The sequence below is a fragment of the Sceloporus undulatus genome, chromosome 3, assembly GCF_019175285.1.
Source record: "Sceloporus undulatus isolate JIND9_A2432 ecotype Alabama chromosome 3, SceUnd_v1.1, whole genome shotgun sequence".
Taxonomy (NCBI): Eukaryota; Metazoa; Chordata; class Lepidosauria; order Squamata; family Phrynosomatidae; genus Sceloporus; species Sceloporus undulatus.
In genome coordinates this window covers 268,021,958-268,043,584 of record NC_056524.1, presented here as the reverse complement: position 1 = coordinate 268,043,584, position 21,627 = coordinate 268,021,958, and the positions used below count along the sequence as shown (strand labels likewise).

Below are 21,627 nucleotides of genomic sequence, written 5' to 3'. Positions count from 1 at the left end.
CAACCAGCTTTCACTGTGTAGATTTCTGCATGCCAGATGTAAGTAGTATTGTGAGCATAGTCTTTCTACTTTGTCCTTTTGCTAAATGTGCATCTCTTTCCACTTTCCCTTGAATGATGCTCAAGGTGACTAGCCACAGTGAAATTCGGTGTAAAACAAAAAAAATGATAGTCAAAATATGAGGACAGGCAGGTAAACATAGAAGAAGTGAATAAATCTGATGAATAAATGAGGCAGTGAATCAAATCAACAGAAAAAGAGGGAGGGAACCAAATTATGACATTTTCAATTCCCATAACAGTCAATTAATGCTAACAAAGAACTGCTTAATGCAGATACCTTTGTTTGTAGAAATGGAGTTTTACTGAGATAGGACCTCATCTTGAATACTGTGTCCAGTTCTTTCATGGGCAACTCTGACAAATATAGTGTGTAGATCATGGGAAGTCATAGTGCTGTTCTCTTCTGCTTTGCTCAAACCTCACCTGGAATCCTGCATCCTATTCTGGGCACCACAATTCAAGAGGGATGTGGACAAGCTGGAGCATGTCCGGAAGAGGGCGACCAAATGGGGAAAGTGACTTCCATGGCTCATCTGAGGCTAGGAGCCGGGTTTCCCAAATCTCAGTCCAGCATCTTAACTGCTAGACCACACTGACTCTCTTTTGTAAAAAAAAATTGCTGTATTTAGCATATGTTCCAGAGGATAAATTAGCTTGTTGCAGCAAAATAGGCACAGAAGAGTAAAAAAGACTAACAAATTAAGACGAATAAATTACCGAGTTAATATCCATCAAGAGGCTCAGTTCTGTCTCTTGTGGCTTCAATCAGAATAAATAAAACAAAATCAGTGTATTAATTTGTTTACTCTATACCAGGCTGTCTGTGTTATCAGAAAGAGTTATGCTGTGAATGAATATGATGGAGAATGTAACTCCCTCTGTATTTCCACATTTCACTGACCTCAGACCTCAACTTTTACTTCTTTCCTTCCCTGAAGCTATATATATATATATGATGATGATGATATCACCACCATCCAAAGTGTACATGATACAGTAGACTCAATGAAAGTTCTATTTAATAAAAATTGTAATGCTATCCCTCTCTGTTCTTTGAGAAGATGTGTATCTTTTGTTCTGTTTGTTTGATTCAGAGGTGGTGTTAAACTACTTTAGGGATTAATTTGAAAGGCTGGAGTCCCTGCAGTGCAAACTAGAGGCTCCCAAGTGTATTGGACTGCAGCTCTCATAATCTCCTAACCAGTTTGATGTTGTGCATTGTAGTCCAACAGAGATAACGTTTCCAAGCTCTTCCCCCAGTGTGTGTGCTGTGAAAAAAGAACCCACAAATGTTCCTCACTTGTTGCACATGATTTTTTGCCAGATAACTTGTGTTGCACTTCAAAAGCAGTTGTCTCAGAGGATGACACCCATAGGGTATGTAAAAATATGGTTTGTCCCCAGTTCCCATCATGTGGGAGAGGCAGCAAAATGGATGCATTTATGATCATCAGCTGTGATGGCCTCCATGCACATAATTCCTGCATAGAGTCATGTTGATGTGTATAGGTTCCCCTACAGAAGTGACTGGAGATTTTTGGAACTTCTGTGTTTAGTTCAAGGTTGCAGAATGGAGCTGTGCAGACAGTAACCTTGCACATACTGGAGCCATGGCAGTTAAAGTGGTGTCATACTCATTATTTCTGCAGTGTAGATGCACTCAAAGTCTTTGGAAGAACAGAAGACAAGTTGGCTCCATTTTCTAAAGGACATCCTTTCAGATATTTGAGGAGGGCTCTATCATACCACTTCTCAGCCTTCTTTTTTCTAAGCTAAACATACCCAACTCACTCAGCTGTTCTTCATAAGGACTGGTGATTTTGAGACCTTTGGTCATGTTGTTCGCCCTCATCTGGACACCCTCCAGCTTCTCAACATCCTTTTTTGAATTGTGTCCAGAACTGGGCACAAGATTCCATGTGAGGTCTAACCAAAGCAGAATAGAGTGATAGTGGGCCCAAAACAGACAGGCCAAAAAAAAGCTGTTTTGGGTCACTTTGGAGGTATGCTGTTTAAATGATGCATGTGTCCTAAGAGGCCAGAAACTGCGCCAAACCCATGCTCCAGTCCTTAGGATTGGAGTGCGGCTTTGGTGCAGATTTTGGTCTCTTAAGATGCATGTGTCATTTAAACAGCATACCTCCAAAGTGACCCGAAGCAGCTTTATTTTGGCCTGTCTGTTTGGGCCCATTATTACCATCATTGAGCTGTGATTCATATTTCTGTTAATAAGAGTTCCCTTATTTTCTTTTCCAGGGAGGCCCCCTTAGACATTGGAAGTGTGTTGGTTGTAAAGACGTTGTTTGTATCAAAGGTTACAGAGAAAGATCTGAAGCGCAACTATACCTGTTTTGCTCATAACAATAATGGGACTACTCACATGCAAGCGTGGGTGAGGATGAAAGGTAAGGGGTGCTTCCAATGTCATACTTGTGACCCATGGAACTTTTGGCTGGATAGAGCACACTAGAGTCCAGGAAGGTTTATGCTAGAAAGTTCTTCTTCCCAGTTTGTCTCAAAGGTGCTACAGATTGAGTCTCCCTTATCCAGAATTCCAAAATACTCCAAAACCCAAAACTTTTCTCTTGGATGGCTGAGATAGCCACACCTTTGCTTTCTGATGGTTCAATGAATACAAAGTTTGTTTCATATACAATATTATTTTAAAATATTGTATAAAATTACCTTCAGGCTATGCCTATAAGGTGTATATGAAGCAAATGAATTTTGTACATCTCCAAAATATCTCATTATCGTTGTTGTTGTTGTTAATAATAATAATAATAATAATAATAATTTATTTTTATCCCGCCCCTCTGAGAACAATCGGGCCAGCTAACAAAGTTAAAAATACAACACATATAAAATCCCTGGTGCCCTCCCCTCCTTAAAAAAGTATTAAATCCAATGCAGAATTTAAAAACAAACAAACAAAAAACATACAAGTTAAAAACTGACCAGGAGGTCAACAACATCAGTCAGCAAACCATCAATGGGAGCAGCAGTATCTTATTCCCAGGCGTTTTTCTGAGGCCGAGTTCTCTATTCTGGGAAGGCCTGCCAGAAGAGATCCGTCTTAACAGCCTTTTTAAAGCTGTCTAAGGATGTAAGTAGACGGATCTCATCCGGCAGGCCGTTCCACAGTCTTGTGTTGTGTGCCTTCAAGTTGTTTCCAACTTACAGTGATTCTAAGGTGAACCTATCACAGGGTTTTCTTGGCAAGACTGGTTCAGTGAATACACCTTGTGGCCAAAAAAAAAGAGTGATATGTAGGGTTGTGATAAGTAGAGGGCCAAGGACTTTGTTGCATTCTGAGAAACTGGAACAAAACTAGAACAGGGATAGAGGTATTACAGATAAAAGATAAGACTGATAATATTTGCTATTCAAAATCAAACATTCAAGAACATACACCAAAAATTGTTGTACATCCTGTCAACATCATATAACTTAAACTGAGGGTGCGTGAAACAATGACCTTGCAGTGAAAACTTGCAGTGTACACAATGACCACAAGCATAATGGCCCTTAACCCTTGTTTCTGTCTGAACTTGTTTTTATGAAAAAGCAGTGGAGCAAAAGGTCCTGCAAATTTTGAGTATGTTGTTAAGCCACATTAGTTGGGGACATTTTCAGATGCTTTAGCAGTTTCTCCGAAACTGTTTATGAATTCACTGCTTTGAGTCCTGTTTAAATGTAAGGCATCTTTATGCTCATTGTGGAGAACTCACACAATAGATATTGGTTATGTTATACAGTCAGCCCTCCCCTAACACAGGGGATCTGTTCCGGACCCCTGCATAAGGCGAATTGAGCGTATCTCAAATCCCATTAAGGACAACGGGGCACACCCCGTGGCGTGCTGTGGTGCAAGTGCCACAGGCACGCACCCCATTTTTCTATCAGGGGTTGCTTTCCTCATGATCTCAAGTCCACGAAAGGCAAGCCTGCGTAAGGGGCGGGCCAACTGTATGATGTTTGTATGATGTACAGCAATGGTTCCCAAACTTTGGTCCTCCAGATGTCTTGGACTTCAATTCCCATAAGCCCTAACCAGCTTGGCCAACAGTCAGGAATCCTGGAAGCTGAAGCCCAAAACATCTGGAAAAACAAAGTTTGGGAACCACTGGTGTCCAGTAACCTTTGAAGTATATTGTTCAGTGTTTGACACTGAATAGTAAATATTAGCAATATGATATCTTATCTGTTATACTCCTATATCTGAAAACAGATCCATGATTTATCCATACAGGAAAATACAGTAACATTCCAAATCCACAAAACAGCAATATCTTCATTGGGACAACGAAAATGCTTGAAATACATTATGCATTATGTACAGCGATACCTTTCTTGAGCCAACCAATACATGTATCATGTATTTTGTGCATTTTGGTTGGCCCAAGAAAAGTATTACTGTTTTGTGGATTTTGAATGTTATTGTACTATGCTTTTGTTCTAGTATTTTGTCCTAGTATAAATATAAGTTTTGTAGTCTGAGGAGTGCCAGAAGGAAGGCGCATTAGTGCTGCCACAGGAGTGGTTGTAACATAGGAGTTCCAATCACTTCTTGTGGCAGCATTACATACCAGTCACAAATGGCTTTTTGTGGGTCAGATAGCCATCACTAAACCCACACCTTGGTAGAGAAGAGCCAGACTCTCCACCAGAGTAGATTTCAGTACCTCAAAAAGTGGAGATTTCATTGTTCTTTGGGCAACATTGGCAGTCAGCTGCCTTCCTGTTGTCCTTCTACCTTCACAGTCTTCTTGGCTACTGAAAAAACCCATAATGGGAAGGTGCGTTGGGCAAGAATCACTTGAAGGCTTTCTCACCCATATCTTTCCTTCTGACTCTTTGCTTCTAAACTAGCTCAACTAGACCTGCTAGAAAACAAGTCACAGAAACTTCCCCTGGGGCTTTCACTCTCTCTGTAGTCTCCCTTAGCTCTATATCCATTTTCCATCCCCCCCCCCCCCTAAACATTTTTCTTAACCCCAAATGCCCTTCTTGAAGCATGGGACCAAAGATAGAAAGTCACACTCTCTCAGTCTCAGGAGAAGGCAATGGCAAACCTCCTCTGAACTTATCTTGCAAAGAAATCCTATGGTAGGTTTGCCTTAAGGATGCCAGAAGTTGGAAACGACTTGAAGGCACAAAACAACAATAACAACAACAATAATAGTGTCTTTTAAATACTTTTGTACGTTATTATATGGTGGTTTTAAATATTCTTAAATTTTATTTTAACTTAAAGGGGTCTCTCCTGAACCTTAAATAGCTCAGGGGGTGGGGAGGCTCAAGGACATGGCAAAAATGCCACCACATCCTCTTAGAGGCTGTTTGGGGATATTGTGGGGCAAAATTGTAATTTTATTTATTTATTGCAGTAGTTTAGTGGTGATGCCCACCAGCCATGCCTCTTAGGTAGCATAATATGCATAATATAATATGCCCTCCTATCCTCCCAGAGCTGCCCACTCTTGCTGCATAAAAAGATTTGCTGGCAACAGCCTAAATTATAATTTCCTTTTGTGGTACCCTCCACTAGTATATTTAACTCAGAGAAAATCTGGGGTTTTGCTCTCATGAAAATCCTGTTTCTTTATTGATCTCCAACAGTTCCAGTCCCAAGGTACACTGTGGAGCTGGCATGTGGCTTGGGGGGCCACCATCCTCCTTGTGGTCATCTTGACGGTCATCTACCATGCCTATTGGCTTGAAATGGTGCTCTTCTACCGTGCACACTTTGGGACAGATGAAACCATCCTGGGTAAGGGATTTCATTTGGTTGTATGAACTGTTCACCCATTTCTCCTTTTCAGACACATCCAGGTTCAACAAATTGCAGTATGCATGGCCACATAGTCATGGCCAGTCTGGCTTTTTTTTTTCTTTTCTATTCCATCCATTTTTATATCTGGATTTTCTGCTGAAAACCAGGTCAATCAGCACCTTTTCCCCCTCTGGATTAATGCTCTGAGGCAATGAAAGTCCAGGAGTCTGCCCCAATCGTCCCATATGTCATTTGGACAACTTGTTGTGAACACTATAAGAATAATAAATTATTTCTGTCTTGCCTCTCCTCAAGGCTTGAGGTGAGGTACAGTGTGTTAAAATAGGAAACACAATTAAAGACACATAAATCCACAGTTGAAATAGAATACTATAAAACCATTAAAAGACATTCATAAGAGTTCATATACAGATTAAAAAGTCATGATTTAAAATCTACTGGATAGGCCTGCAAGATTTAAAATCTACTGGATAGGCCTGCAAGGCGCAGTGGTTAAATGCCTGTACTGCAGCCATTCACTCAAAACCACAAGGTTGCGAGTTCAAGACCAGCAAAAGGGCCCAAGCTCGACTCAGGCTTGCATCCTTCCGAGGAGGTCGCTAAAATGAGTACCCAGACTGTTGGGGGCAAATTAGCTTACTTGCTAATTAGCTTACTTGCTGTTCACCGCTATGATCTTTGGAATAGTGGTATATAAATAAAACAAATTAAATTATTATATATCTTTAATGCTGTTTTAAATGCAGTCAGCATTTCAAGCTGTCATATCTCCTCTGGCAGGCCATTCCAAAGTCTGGGGGCAGCAGACAAAAAGGTAAAACCATTTAAATTGGCCCATGTAGACTTGCCCACAATTGATCTTTTCATCTTTCTCTTGTTGTGGTTTTCCTCCCTTTTTATAGATAGGAATTTTTAGTTTAACAAGATTCAGTTTCTCTGCAAGCATCGGTGCCCCAATACAGTTCTCCCGCACCACCACCACCACTTTTTCTGTTACACAGTGTTTCTCTGTCTGTTTTCTACCCTGGGTTCCTCTCCATCTGTCTTCCAAATGACATGACAATTTATAACCTGTCCTCAAAAGAAAATGTGGATTTACTTATTATCTATTTACTTATAAATTAATGTTCTAGTATCTGCTGCTCCAGAGGCTCAAACACAGACCAGTGTGTCCAAATTTCAAGAAAAGAGATTTTGCCTAAACATTAGGAAGAACTTTTTACTGTAAGAGTTGTTTGCAGTAAATTTCCTCAGAGAGTCGTGGATTCTCCATCTTTGAAGGTCTTTAAAGAGAGTTTGAATAGTCATCTTTTGGGAGTGCTAGACTTCGTCTTCTTCCATGGCAGAATGGGGGTAGACTATATGGGCCTTCAGATTCTATTATAGGACAATATAACAGGTCACGTTCTCTTGGCCTCAGAGGAAGGCAATGGCAAATCTTGCTAAGAAAACTCTGTGATAAAATTGCCATGAGTCAGAAATGAAATGAAGGCATGCAGTAACAGCTACAAATAACTTGCACAGATCTCTCCCAGTATTTGACCATCCCAAGGATTGCAGAGGAATTATTCTATGTACAAACACATGTAATTTTTTTGCATGTGCACATGCACACGCACACACACACACACAAAACATTTTCTGCTCAGAATGCACTGTTTTCTTCACATAAAACCCCATTTGTGGGTGCAGAAGACAGAACTTTGCATGATAAAAAATGTGTTTTTTCTAAGCAGAATAATTCCTCAGCAGCACTTTTGGATGTGTGAATAGAGAGAGAATACTGTGGACGAATATTCCCTGCACAACCACTCTGGCAGCAGGGAGTAAATCAACATAATTATTTGTCCTATGCATAAAAGGATGAAATAATCGAGGATTGGCATCCCTAGTGCAATGGACCTATTAGCCACCCTTGGAGATCTGAAGTGGAGAAATGGGATCGTCTGGATATCATTTGCCATTTATTGGCCCAATTTTACTAGAATAACAATAGGTGTGACCTACTCTTTGTTTGTATTTTTGGTGACTTAAATTAAATAAAAAGGAAAAAAAAATAGATTCTACAATAGCCTGCAAGGAAGTGCTGGAATCCTTCAGCTAAACCAGTATAGTCTGCCCTCTGTATCCACAGATTCATTATCCGTGGATTCCACCATCCTTGGCTTGAAAATATTTTTAAAAATCCAAAGAGCAAACATAAGGGAGATCATTTAACTATGCCATTGTATTTAATGGGACTTGAGCATCCATGGATTTTGGTATCCATGAAGAATCCTGGAGCCAAACCCCAGTGGATACCTCAAAGCTTGTACTGCTCAAAGTTGTAGTCCATGGACAACAAGATATTGGCTGCCAGTCCATTGTGAGTTTCCAGGAAAGAAACAAACAGTTGCCATTCGCTGGCACTTTGAAAAGAAAACCCTGCTGCTCCTCTGCATCAGATATGTCAGAAGCAAAAGGCTAAAGGACAGGAATGCTTTCTTCTGCTTTACCACTAGTAATGTTGATTTTTTTTTTTTAGCAGTAATGTTTTTGGGATATCTGATAAAGTCTTGGGGAGGCCTGAAATTGTAGCCAGCTCCAGTTCAGAGCACCTTTCTCTTCTCTTCTCTTCCCCTCTCCCCCCCCCCTTTCCTGCAAACTGTGCTCTCTTTTGTATTGTAAATTCCCTGGCAGGATCCATTCTTTTTAATATAATCCCTGTACCTCGCCAACCTGTTGCAAGTGCTTGATAAATGATTGATGTTGGTATTGTTTTTCGTTCCCATTCTTCCCACCCACCTGGCTAAGCCATGTGTGCAACTGAACATCAGAACAATGAACAACTGTGTGTATGATCCCGTTGTTGCTCCTCTTAGTCAATAGATGCTCCTGACTCTTATTCCGTATTCTTGTGTGGATCCCAGATGGCATTATTTTCTTGATGTTCAAAGGCACCGAATAATTTGGTTTGCTTTTATACAACTAAGTATGTGCTTAGCATTCTCCTTACAGTGAAATAAGTAAGATTTTTTTTCCTGGAGACAGAGGAGAAGTTGGTATCATGGTGTCTGGCCAGCTTGTTAGTGTTCATATTATAGAATCACAGAATGACATGGTTGGAAGAGACCCCCAAGGGTCATCCAACCCCCTTCTGTCATGCAGGAATACACAATCCAATCATTCTTGACAGATGGCTATCCAGCTTCTGTTTAAAACCTTCCAAAGAAAGAGACTCTACTATCCACCCAGGCAGCAGCTTCCACTGTTGAACCACTCTTACTGTCAGGAAATCCTTCATCTAAAGCCAAGAAAGAAGCCATGGGAGAGGCCTTCTGCCTTCATGCTCTGCTTAGAGGTTTTCTGGAGGCTTTGCCTGGCCACTGTTGGAGTCAAGATGCTGGGTTTTGATCTGATCCAGAAAGGATGTACTTAATGTTGCAATGTGGGGATAGACAACTAGCAGGAGTTGAGAGCCCTCAAAATCTGTTTGCAAGATCTTAGAAGTCCCCAACCAACTGTACTCCTCACTTAGAATTTTTAAAAATCAAATATAGCATAACCCCCATATCCACAGGACCTGTATCTGTGGTTTCACTGACCCTTGTCCAAAAAAGTTGTTCCCTCTAGGCATTTTCTAAGTCCTCCAGTATGATGGCACTCTTCCAACATAAGTTGACCATAGAGTCATGCTGGAAGACCTAGAAATGTCTAGAGAAGTGTTCTGTCTAGGAAACCCTATGTCGTCCAGCAGAACTCTATGGCCAACATCCTCCAGAAGTTATCTATTTCAATAGGATTCACTATTTTGATATATGCACACTAAGGCCTGGTACAGACTGCCGGAAAGCGGCAGTCTGGGACAGTTTTAGGGCTTGGGATTGTGGAGCGACCGCATGCTCCCGAGCCCTACCACACGGTGGAGGTGGTGGTGCCATCATGGCACAGCCCCATCCACAGAGGGGCCATCATGATGACACAAGCGCGGTGCTGTGCTTGTGTCATCGATGCATGATTTTTTGGTGCAGAGGGAGGCCCCACAGTTTGGCTGCTGTGGCGTCCCTCAGGAGCAAAAACGGCTGCCTCCAGCCCACCCTTTCGGGGCGGTCTGTTGAGCCCCAATGTTCAGGAATATATTTCCTGAAGATACAGGGGTTATACTGTAATCTCTCTCTCTTTCTCATGTGTGCTGAAAGCTGTGCCAGAAAAAGCCCTGGCACGCCCCGGAAGAAGTAATGGGGCGCACACCTGTGTCACATGTGTCACGCCACAGGCACAAGTCCCATTATTTCTAATGGGGTTCCAGCATATGTTGGATTTCCCTTAGGGCCCGGAACGGATCCCTGCATAAGGGAAGGGCCCACTGTACTTAAATTTCAACTTCTGGTTTATTTGTTGTTTAAATAAATGCCCCACTTGTACCTAAAATAGCCCAGGAGTGTCAAACCCCCCACCCCCCACCCCCCGCAAAATTGCACCCACTCTCCTGGGGGTGTGTGGGGAGTATTGGAAGTAAAATGAAATTATGTGGAGATGAGCCCCCCAAAGACCCTGGGACCACATGTGATGTGTAGACCACAAGTCCCACCCCACCTGTTCTAATGCAAGCGTGGGAATCCTGTGTGGCCCTCCAGATGTTGTTAAGCTGCATGGCTCGGCCATATAAAAGCTCATTGGGTGGCCTTAAGCAAGTCACACTCTCTCAGGCTCAAAGGATGGGAATGGCAAGCCCCCTCTGAAGAAGCTTGCCAAAAAAACTCAATGATAGGTTTACTTTAGGGTTGCCATAAGTCAGAAACAACTTGAAGGCACACAGCAACATAGAGACAATGTATTGCAGCAAAGAAGTCAACATATAAAATAGCAAAATCAAGGTTTGATTTTTGGAATTTCTATCGTTTTGGAACATTTTTGAGCCATGGATGGTTGAATCCCTGGATAAGGAATCAGTAGATATGGAGGGCCAATTATTAACCAGGGCCAATCATACTTTGCTTCCAAAATCAAATGAGATTGGGTTTGTTCAGGTTGGCACAACTTTACAACTGGTTGCTCAATCCACTGGTAGATGCAGTGTGATTTTTAATGCCACCCCCCATGGGGTAGCAGCAGTTGGCACAGTGAAACACACAGAGCGCCATCCTTTCCATCATGCTCTGCCACTTAATGCCGTAAATGTTCTGTTTTTCCTTCTGGAGCAAAAGCTGGGAAGGGAGAACGAAATGTCTTCAGCTATCTAACTGAATTTTGTATGTCTCTGTGTTGTTGTTTTTCCTTCATGCATTCTCTCCGACTGGGGATACTGTCATAGATGGGAAGGAGTATGACATTTACGTATCCTATGCGAGGAATGCTGAGGAGGAAGAGTTTGTGCTGCTGACGCTGCGGGGAGTTTTGGAGAATGAGTTTGGCTACAAGCTGTGCATTTTTGACAGAGACAGCCTCCCCGGGGGAAGTGAGTATCCCAATGCTGCAGCTCTTACCCCATTCTCTCTCCATCACTCATCCTCCTTTTCTCTCTGTGACACTCAGATTGTTTACGTAGGTGGCTAAGAGAGTGACACCTTTGCTCTCTGATTGTTCAGTGTACACAGACTTTGCTTCACGCACATAATTATTTTAAAATATTGCATATAAAATTAGCTTCAATCTATGGGTATAAGGCAGTGATTCCCAAACTTTGGTCTTCCAGATGTTTTGGACATCAATTCCCAGAATTCCTGACTGTTGGCCAAGCTGGCACAGACTTCTGGGAGTTGAAGTTCAAAACACCTGGAGGACCAAAGTCTGGGAATCACTGCCTTATCGCGTGATTGTGCACAGGTTATCACACATATCACACTTATCCCATCAGTATTCTGTTTCCGTTAATGAAAAGTGACACAACAATTCCACTTTATTTATGGGATACTGACAGGGTAAGTGTTATGTCGTCTGATAATCTTTGCATGATTGCACGCTAAGGATGGTAGCGATTCGCTTCACTCCTGTCCTTTTTCACATGTAATAATCTCACAGTCTCTGAAGCAACAGAAAACAAGCTTGTTCCATCTTCAGTATGACATCCTTTCAAATGTTTAGATTGGACTATCATGTCACCTCTTAAACTTCTCTTCTCCAGGCTAAACACACCCAGCTCCCTAAGATGCTCCCTAAGGCTTGGTGATTTCCAAACCTTCCACCATTTTGGTCCTCTTCCTCTAGACATCTTATTGCCCCCTTTGAGATATATAGAAGGGGGGAGAGATGCTCCCTCGGGTCCCAAGGTCCCAATCCTAAATTGCAAAGATTCCCACCAGTCCAAGATTCTTCTTATCAGGATTTCTTGATAATCAAAGATACATGTTTTGACCACTTTTCAAATATTATTGAATATCCCTTCCATTCTTAGCAAATACGTCTGCAAGGCAAGGCATTCATTTAAATTAGCAATATGGAAATGCAGCCCATACACTGAATGCAGTCCTGAAAGCCTGCTTTCCAGCCATCAGTATCCTCAGGAGATCCTCCAAAAACCCCATTCATTGTTGTCGATCTCCTTCTAGTTCAACTTGTGGTGGCCCTCTGAAAGAGAAACTGCCCAGCTCAGGTCTTGCAAACTCAGGGCAATCCCGGCTTCTTTGATTAAATCTGTCGATCTGCAATGAGAGAGTTTTTTGTGAGTTTTTCGGGCTATGTGGCCATTTTCTAGAAGAGTTTCTTCCTGAAGTTTCGCCAACATCTAGATGATGCCAGCCACAGATGCTAGTGAAACGTCAGGAAGAAACCCTTCTAGAACATGGCCACATAGCCTGAAAAACCCACAAAAAACTATGAATGTCGGCCATGAAAGCCTTCGACTTCACATTGCAATTAGAGAGTTCATCTACACTGTAGAAATAATGCAGTTTGACACTCCTTTAACTGCCCTGACTCCGTCCTACAGAATCCTGGAATTTGTAGTTTGGTAAGCCACCAGCATACCTTAGCAGGAAAAGCTAAAAACTAAAGACCTAGCAAAACTACAAATCCCAGGACTCCATAAGCTGGAGCTACAGCAAGTACAGTGGTGTCAAACTGTGTCATTTCTACAGTGCAGATGCACACTAGATATTTCTCTTTTCCTACTACCTTCTACCTTTCTTAGCCTTATTGTCTTTTCCAATGAGTCAGGCTCTCTCATAATGTGTTCAAAGTATGACAGCTTTTGCAGAGAGTTCAGCCTTGATTTGCTCTTGGACTCATTGATTTGTCTTTTGGGCAGTCTGTGGGTTCTGCAGAACTCTCCTCCTGTCCCCCATCCTCAGAATCCCCTGTACTAATCCCAAAATATAATTTTGGTGACCAAGAAAACCAAAACAACTTTTAAAAAACCCCAAACTTTAAATGTGTAAATAAACATGCACATGTTTATTTCAGCCAAAAGTCTTGGTTAGGGTTATTACAGTGAGCTAAACTCATCTAAGGCATGATTATAGTTTGATAGGATTGGTACAGTAAGATCAATACTTTGAGGATACAAGTAGTAAATAAAGTTAGACAGAAAAAAGAGAAAAGGGAAACTTTTGCAATGTAAATTGTTGAAGACCAGGCTTTATTGCAACGTTGGAAGTAAGGTTTATACTCAATTTAGTGACTGACACTGTAGAAAACGAATTCCCTTTCAAATGTGATATGAAAGTTGTGTTGAGCATGTATTTTATGTTTTATAAATTTAAAAAAAGTCTTGGTTAGGGTTATGTCATCCAAATGTCCAGAATGCAGAGGTCTAGGTGTGAACAATGTCCAGTGTCTCACTCTGTGTAAAGCTAGAAATTAGAATACTAGAAGGGAAAATCATTTTTTGTTTGCGGGGGGAGGGGGGATAGAATTCATATTTAGAAGGGCAATGCCCTCATTTTGCCCTCTTCCCTACAGTTACACCCCTAGGAAGAACCTGAAAGCAGAGATGGGATAAAGGGCTAGTTTTTGTACCCAGGCCCCCCTGGGCTTTATGGATGGATGAAAATGCCATAACCCCCCCCCCACACACACACACACACACACACAGAGAAATTCAGCATGGCTTGAAGACCACTATTGCTTTTGGAAAAGAGGTGGTTATTTTTAAAAAGTTAAACAGTGTAAGGGGTATATCAACCTATTAAAAGCGTTAATAGCTGCCTCTGGAGGTTCCCAGAAATATGGTTCCTACCCTTTGGGGCAGAAAATAGTGGTCGGGGGGGGGGGTTCTGGAGGGATCACAGGCCCCTGGGGTGCAAAGATAAGAGATTTATTGTTGTGGTAGAGATGTTTGGTTGTTTCTTGAACTTGCATAGATGCCTGAAATCTTTTGCCTGGTTAACTAAGTATGTTTGTTTTGGAAGATGAGAGGGTGAAAACCATGGGGTTGATGATCAAATCACACACACACACAGATAGACACTTCTTTCATATTCTATTCTTTGCTTCACCACTGAGACAATTGCTGAACATTAGCCAGCTCTGCAATTTCTGTGCTATTAAAGAAAATCCAACTTTAAGTGCTGCTAAACCTCAGACTCTGCAGAGTAAATGGAAGGAATTAGTTGCAACAGATGCACCCATTCCTCGTAGTAAAATGGCCTGTTTTATTCTATGTTTCTGCAGATCCTGGTAATTTAGCAAGTGGTAGGATGATACTGAGAAAGTTTACGCAGGAATGTGGGAGAGATTATGGGTAATGGAGAGAAGGAGGGAGTAGTCAGAAGTAATGTCAAAATACTTAGTTTCATGTCTTCCCATAGTCTTCACAATGACCCTGTAAACTAGATTATCTTTCAGAGTTTGCAAAACTACCAGAATCCTCCAGCCAGAATGGTCACTGGATTCTGGGAGCTGGAATCCACACAAGGAATCACAAGCTCTGGTTGTATTTCAGGTAACATCAAGAGAGGGAGAGTGCATAAAAGCAATGTTTCTTCTTTGATATACAAGGAAGATGGTGGGAGGCTCTTGTGGACATTTAAAGACTGAATTATTTTAGCACATGTTATCCAGGGAGCAAACTTTCCCTTATTTTGAAAGTAATTTTTTTTTTAGATTCATGGCTGTCAGTGGATGAATGGGAGCAAATGGTCCAGTTCTGGAGTTGGATTTGAGCTTGCATCTCCTTATGTGTTCCATGTTTTGCTCAAGCCTTGATAACAACAAAAAAGCAGACATGTCACCTCATCTCTAGAAGCAACGGTGACAATGATGGCATCTGTTTGCCCGGCAGGCCTTCCCGACTCAGAGCCAGAATCGTTGATGTGAGGCACCTCCTTCCCTCCTTCTGCTCAGGTTCTTTATGCATAACCTGGCACTGGCTCCTTGTTCCTTCCTTGGCACTGGAAGTTGGTCTTGTTGTCTATTGTACAGACTAGCATATTTCCATTGCCCAAGCCTCAGCAGATGTTAACAACACATGCAAGCATCTTCATCCGGTTGGTTGTCTGTTGGAATTCTGTGAAAGCTTACACCTTCAGTGAGCAGTATACATCATACAGTAGAATCATATCATCTTTGAGTTGAAAGGTACCACAAGGGTCAACTAGTCTAGCCCCCTGCCTTGCAACTATAGCCCTCTTGAGAGTTGCCCATCCCACATCTGTTTAAGGACCTTTAAAGAAGGAAAGTCCATCACCTATTCCACTGCCAAACTGCTCTTGCATTAAAGAAGTTCTTATTAATTTTGGGGTAGAATCTTGTTTCTGTTGGAAAAATTTCAGCATCCCTTCTTCCCTTCCTCTTTACTATTTAGAGCAAGCAGGGTAGCATAGATGTTCCTGCATGTTAAACTCTGCTCTCTTTCTTCATTTAAAAATACTAGCATTGAATTGTGTTGTTTGTTGTTGTTCTGTCGTTATTGCTTTGTGCCTTCAAGTTGTTTCTGATTTATGCTGACTCTAAGCCAAACCTACCATGTGGTTTTCTTTGGCAAGATTTGTTCAGAGGATGTTTGCCTTTGCCTTCCTCTGGTCCAATAGTCAAACCATTATACCATAATGGTTCTCACTACTAACATTGAATTACATGGCAATAAATACCATTTGTAACCCTGTTAAAAAACCATGTGATTCAGGTCACTTCCTTTTTAGAAGTTACTCACACAAACAGATTCTTCTCTCCCTATTGGGTCACCATCTCCTTCCCACACATTCCTCAAAAAGATGGTGAGACCTAAAGCTTTCTTCTTTTACCTGATCTATTCATTAGCTAGTTGGGATATATGCTCCCCAATCATATATAGATTCAAGCCATTAGTAAATATTGCATTTATTGCAAGCTACCTGTCAGTTTCATTTCTCATGCACTACCACCTTATTGCAGGACAAGGGGAGAGTGAAATTCTGTATGTATCATGTCTCGGGGAGGGGGGGGGGGAGATGGCCACCACGAAAGTTTTTGCAGAAAACTGCCAGGTCAGTGGCCCTGATGAGATGATCCAAGCACCCTGTGAAGCAGGGATGGGCAAGGAGTGGACATAGAGCCACTTAAACCCCCAACCCAGGCTGTCTCTTTAGCCCCAACTCCCTTCCAAAACTTTCTTGGACTGATCTATCATTCCATGAGAGAGGGAAAGTTGCAGCAAATTCTGCATACAGATAGGCAGTGGGAATTAGCCAGGAGGAAAGAGAATTTAGGAGGCTTACTAATAAAATGCCAGAGAGAACAATTTGTCCTGTAGGCTTCCCCCTCCCTCTGTGTGTGTGTCCTCTGTACAGTGTTTCCATATTGCTACATAAAAAAGGCTAAGTGTACCTCTCCAAGATGGAGTAGTGATTCAGTTTTTTTTATAGCCTGTAAGTCTGTCCCCAAACTCACACACATGTGTTTGGATTGGAATCCTGTTCAGTATTTACAAGATCCTAAAATGGATTTACTGTACAATCTCATTAAGGTGTGGGATTCACATTTATGGTTGTCAGTGCCCCAATGTGACCCCCTCCCAAAATGTGGCTCATAAAGCAGGCAGCACCCCAACCCCAAAGAGTTCTGAGGTGCTGAAGATTGGGGTTCTGGAAAACGATTACTTCAGGGCTCTTCTTCTTGTGGGGCACCTTGAGACAAGCAGCCCCCTCCACAATAGGTTCACGATCATTTTGGGGGAGGTGGCATTAGCAAACATCACTAGAACAATAAAGTGCCATCATTGTAGCTGATGATGCAGACAAGGAAAGACTTTTCTATCTTGACAGGTATTTGATGAGTGATGATATAAGACCCATCTTACACAATATACTGCATGTTGCTAATTGTCGTGTTAGTCTGTGTGGGTGTGTGCTGGTTTTAATTTTCTCTGATTCTTTAATTATGTTTAAACTTTTCTATTTTGTAGATTTTTAACATTTTTTAAAATAATTTTCCCAATCTGGGAAAATGGTGGAATATAAATAAGGTGATGGTGGTGGTGGTGGTGATGCAGGGTCTTGGCCAAGGTTTTCAAAGGAGTTTGAATGTGCCCCCCCCCCCCCCCGCATCCATCCATCATTCAAAACCAAATTTCTGGCCAACATTGAGAGATTTCACCCTTTTTCTTGGCACTTGGAGCTCCAGATAATCCAGACAATTGGCCCATGGAGTCCTAGAATTCATTGAAGTTGCTGTTAGAATGCCCTTGAAACTAGAGAGACCAGTGTCATCTGTTTCATGATCTCCTGCTCTGTGATTAAAATTCTGAGGAGCAATTTAGAGAGCTGATTATTTTTAGGCTAGAGAAGAAAAGATTAAGGGGTGGCATGATAGCCATGTTTAAATATTTGAAGGGATGTCATATTGAGGACAGAGTAAACTTGTTTTCTGCTGCTGCAGAGACTAGGACACTGAACAATGGGTTCAAGCTATGGGAAAAGAGATTTCTACCTAAACATTAGGAAGAACCTTCAGAGGGTAAGCACTGTTCAACAGTGGAAGATGCTGCTCCCTCAATGGGTGGTGGAATCTTCTTCTTTGGAGGTTTTTAAACAGGATGAATGGCTACTTGTCAGGAGGGCTTTGATGGTGTCTTCCTGCAAGGCAGAAAGGGGTTGGACTGGATGGCTTTTGGAGATCTCTTCCAGCTGTAGAATTCTTTGATTCTAAGAGCAAAGAAGTCTGATCCAGACTGAACATGAAAGTCAGGAAAGGCAGCCGTCATCTGCCTTTAAGAAGCCTTCCTTGTTGCTGGGTTGAAGTCACAGATGTCTGCTCACAGACAGGATCTGCCTTCCCAGCCTGTTTTGCACGTCTCCTTCTGTTTGGCTGTTATTTTTTGATGAGCTGAGAAATCAGCTGTCCTTCTTCCGCTCAATCTCCCGCTTGGCTCTGATCAGTCCCAATCTGAGACCTCCTTCAGAGTAACCCTCTCATCATGTTTCCTCAGACTTCTTCATTCAAGGGAAGGGATTCTTTGAGTCTCCTGGCTAACCCCAAGATCCTGGTCACAATATTTATTATTTCACACCCCAAATATGGAAAGACAGACATACCACCGAAAACCTACCTACCCACAGCATTACAGGACAAATTGTTCTTGCTTGGTAGACAGTCTTCTAAACTTTTCTTTCTCTTTTGGCTAATTTCCCTGCTTTTTTCTACATAGAATTTGCTGCATTTTGTTTTACCCTCCCATGAAATTACCCTGCTTTCACAGTCTCTCGGGTGTTACTGACAAGGGTTTTGTGGCATCTGACTCAGATTCTATCCAGGAATCATCATCACCTCCTCCCCCACCTCTCTTTCTCTTCCTTTCCTCCCTCTTCTTTTCCTTTCCTCCAAGAATTTTGGACCACCAAGGATTCAAATTCTAATGAAGAATCATCATCATCATCAACATATTCATTTCTTCTTCCTCTTCCTCCTGTTTTTCCAAGCTCTACTTTTCTCATAGCCACACAGACAGATTTCCTCAAAGTCTCCTGTGATACAGCTTTATATGACCACTAGTAGAAGGCAATCCAAGAATTGTAGAGCTTTTTTTGCTGAAACCCCTCTCTAAGTTGAGCAAGTAGTATTTATCATTAAACAAACAAAAATTCCTGCTTTTGTTAGTAAGAATTAAAAGAATACTACAATAAAAAGGAGGGGATAAATCAGTAAGCAGGAAAAAGAAAGGCAGGAGAAGTAATAAAAGCAATTGAATGGTATTAAAAAGTGAACTGGTTCCTTCTAAAAGTAACCTAAGAATATTCAGGTGTCACCAAAGCTTTCTCAGAGAATACATTTTGTTTTGTTTTTTTAGCAAGGCCATCCATCCTCAGTTCTTTCAGACATGCCAACTAGGTTGATGGAAGCTGTAGTCCAGACTGCTGGAGAGCACTATGATAGGAAATATCAAAGTGCCAGTGGTTCTCGAACCCATATTCTGAAGGTTTTGGACTTAAGCTCCCACAAATCTCAGCCATTGTGCCCATGCTCAGGAATGCAAGGAGTTAAGTGCCAAACATATGGAGGAGCAGTGTTTGAGAACCGCTGGAATAGACCACAGAGCTGGAGCCAAGCAGGCTCCTTGGGACACCTGATCCACATTTCTGAGAGCCAGTGTTGGCTTTAGGGATCCTATCCATGAGCAAGGAGACACATCTAAAGTTGCAACCCTATATATCTTTACCTGGCAGTAAGATCTATTGAACCTAATAAGGACTCTGTGCTGAATTGAAATGAGTAGGACTGTACTGCAAGGATATGATCCCATGTGCACTTCCTTGCGGAGAAGTCCTGCTGAAATTAGTGAGGTTGCTTTCGTGTGAACATGCAAAGGATTCCCAACTTCTGCATTCTACAGGGAGTTGAACCACTGCTTTACAAATCCCCATGTCTCTGTTTTTCAAAATCCTGGTGTTTCCATGGAGTTATGTGCCCTGTGGTTCTTGGCCACTATGCCCAACCCTCTACCACCTTGATGGACATATTGCACCATTCCCCCCCCCCCCCCAACATATGCAACATTTTGTGCTGCTGTTTTCATGCTGAAATGGGCTAATCTCCTTTGGGAAATACAGCATGGAACAAAATAACTATTAGCTTAGTTCAGGCTTCCTGGAGAGCATCTGTCTTTCTCCTGTGGGTAGGAGATTAAAGCCTTCTCTGGAAGGAGAGGACTTATCTCACAGTCCCTCTGATGTTTAGACTTCATCCCCTGTCTGGGACTTTTGAAAAAGCCAAATCAGAGAGGACCAACCAAGCTATGACATATGTCATCTTTTGACAACCAAGAGCTCATCCAAGCATGGAATGGCACACTCTTGGAAAGAGAGAGCAAAGTACTAGAATAGACTAGGTTGTTTTTGCATGCATCGTTTAGATTCCTTTTGGTAACACATGGTGTTGTAAAACCTGTATGCAAAGAGATCCTGTAGCATCTTTGAGACAACTGTGTGAAAGAAGTTGTAGCATGAGCTTTAATAGATGTGGTCTACTCAGATGCATGGACTCCACTGGCCAAGTCTAGGAAAGCTTATGCTACAACTGCTTTTGCACAGTTAGTCTCAAACGTACTATAAGATCCCTTTCATATACTGATATTCCAGACTAACATGGCTACGTCTCTGAATTCTACCCTCTGTTGGAGAACCTGGTAGTACCATAAAATATATATTGAGAGGTACTGAGGAAAAGAGATGTCCAGTACCTTCTTCTACAACACAGTCATCTTGGATGCATAGGAGCAGCTGGAGACTTCCCCAGCTCAGCTCTGTCTCCTCCCATTGATCTGTAGGGTTACATCCCGGGCACTTTGCAGTTCCCCTTGAACATCTCCCAGGGATGGAAGGCTGCAGGGCATGGCATCGACTCCTTCTTGCCCAAGTGTGCAGGAACAGCCAGAATACATTCTGGTGCACCCACACAGTAGATCAATAGCTAGAGCCATGTAGGTGTGCTGGAGAGATTTAACAGGGACCAAAGGATGTACTTCTTTGTGTCAGTTGAAACTGATTTGTAGACTTTGGTTCCATGAGACAACGGGCTCTGGTGTCATTGGGGTTCACAAATCTGTTCTAGATTTTAGTTGGAATTTTCAAGGAGCTGTCAATGGTGCCTAACTTACCCAGCCCCCCTTCCACAGATAGCCATGTCAGGATGGTATCTGCTCCAGGTTTTCTCTTAGACTTGAAAGCAACTATCCAAGAAATTGATACATGTGCTGGTATCCTCACGACTCGACTTCTGTAATGCCCTCTACATGGGGCTACCCTTGTACCTAGTCCAGAAACTTCAGTTAGTCAAAAATATGGCAGCCAGATTAGTCACTGGGACAGCTAGAGGTGACCACATAACACCTATATTAAAATCACTTCACTGGCTGCTATTAGTTTCTGGGCATAGTACAAGGTGATGGGTGATGACCTTTAAAGCCTTTCATGTCCTGGGTCCCACCTATATGTGGGATCGCTTTCTTCCATACAATCCACTTTGCACACTTAGGTCCTCTGGGAAAAATTTACTTCAGCCAATAAAGACCAGACTGACTGCGGTTACCCAGAGGGCCTTTTCATCTGCTGCTCCCAAATTATGGAATGGCCTGTCGGAAGAGATACAAAACATTACCAACCTTGACAGCTTTAAGAAGGATGTCAAGATGGATCTCTTCCGACACGTCTTCCTTGAATAGCTCACTTGGTCACCTGTTGATACGGACCCCCATACAGAATACGCTAGGACAGTCATCCCACTGTCGCCGACCGACTGATTATTTTAATGACTCGATGTTATTTTATTATAATTTTATGTTATTGTTGGGGGAAAGGATAATTGGTTTTACATTGTATTGTTATATTTTATCACTGCAATAAGCTGCCTCGATCCTGGTGGAGGGGCGGGATAAAATAA

The 21,627-nt window shown here is 42.1% G+C and overlaps 1 protein-coding gene across 1 annotated transcript in view; it reads left to right on the top strand.

The window, feature by feature from the left end:
- Positions 1-21,627, top strand: part of LOC121925723 (interleukin 1 receptor accessory protein) — a 106,616-nt gene that overhangs the window by 78,809 nt on the left and 6,180 nt on the right. The window contains 4 exon segments of the mRNA XM_042458218.1: positions 2,319-2,467; positions 5,685-5,725; positions 5,727-5,835; positions 11,153-11,296. Of these exon segments, the coding sequence (XP_042314152.1) occupies positions 2,319-2,467; positions 5,685-5,725; positions 5,727-5,835; positions 11,153-11,296 (443 nt within the window).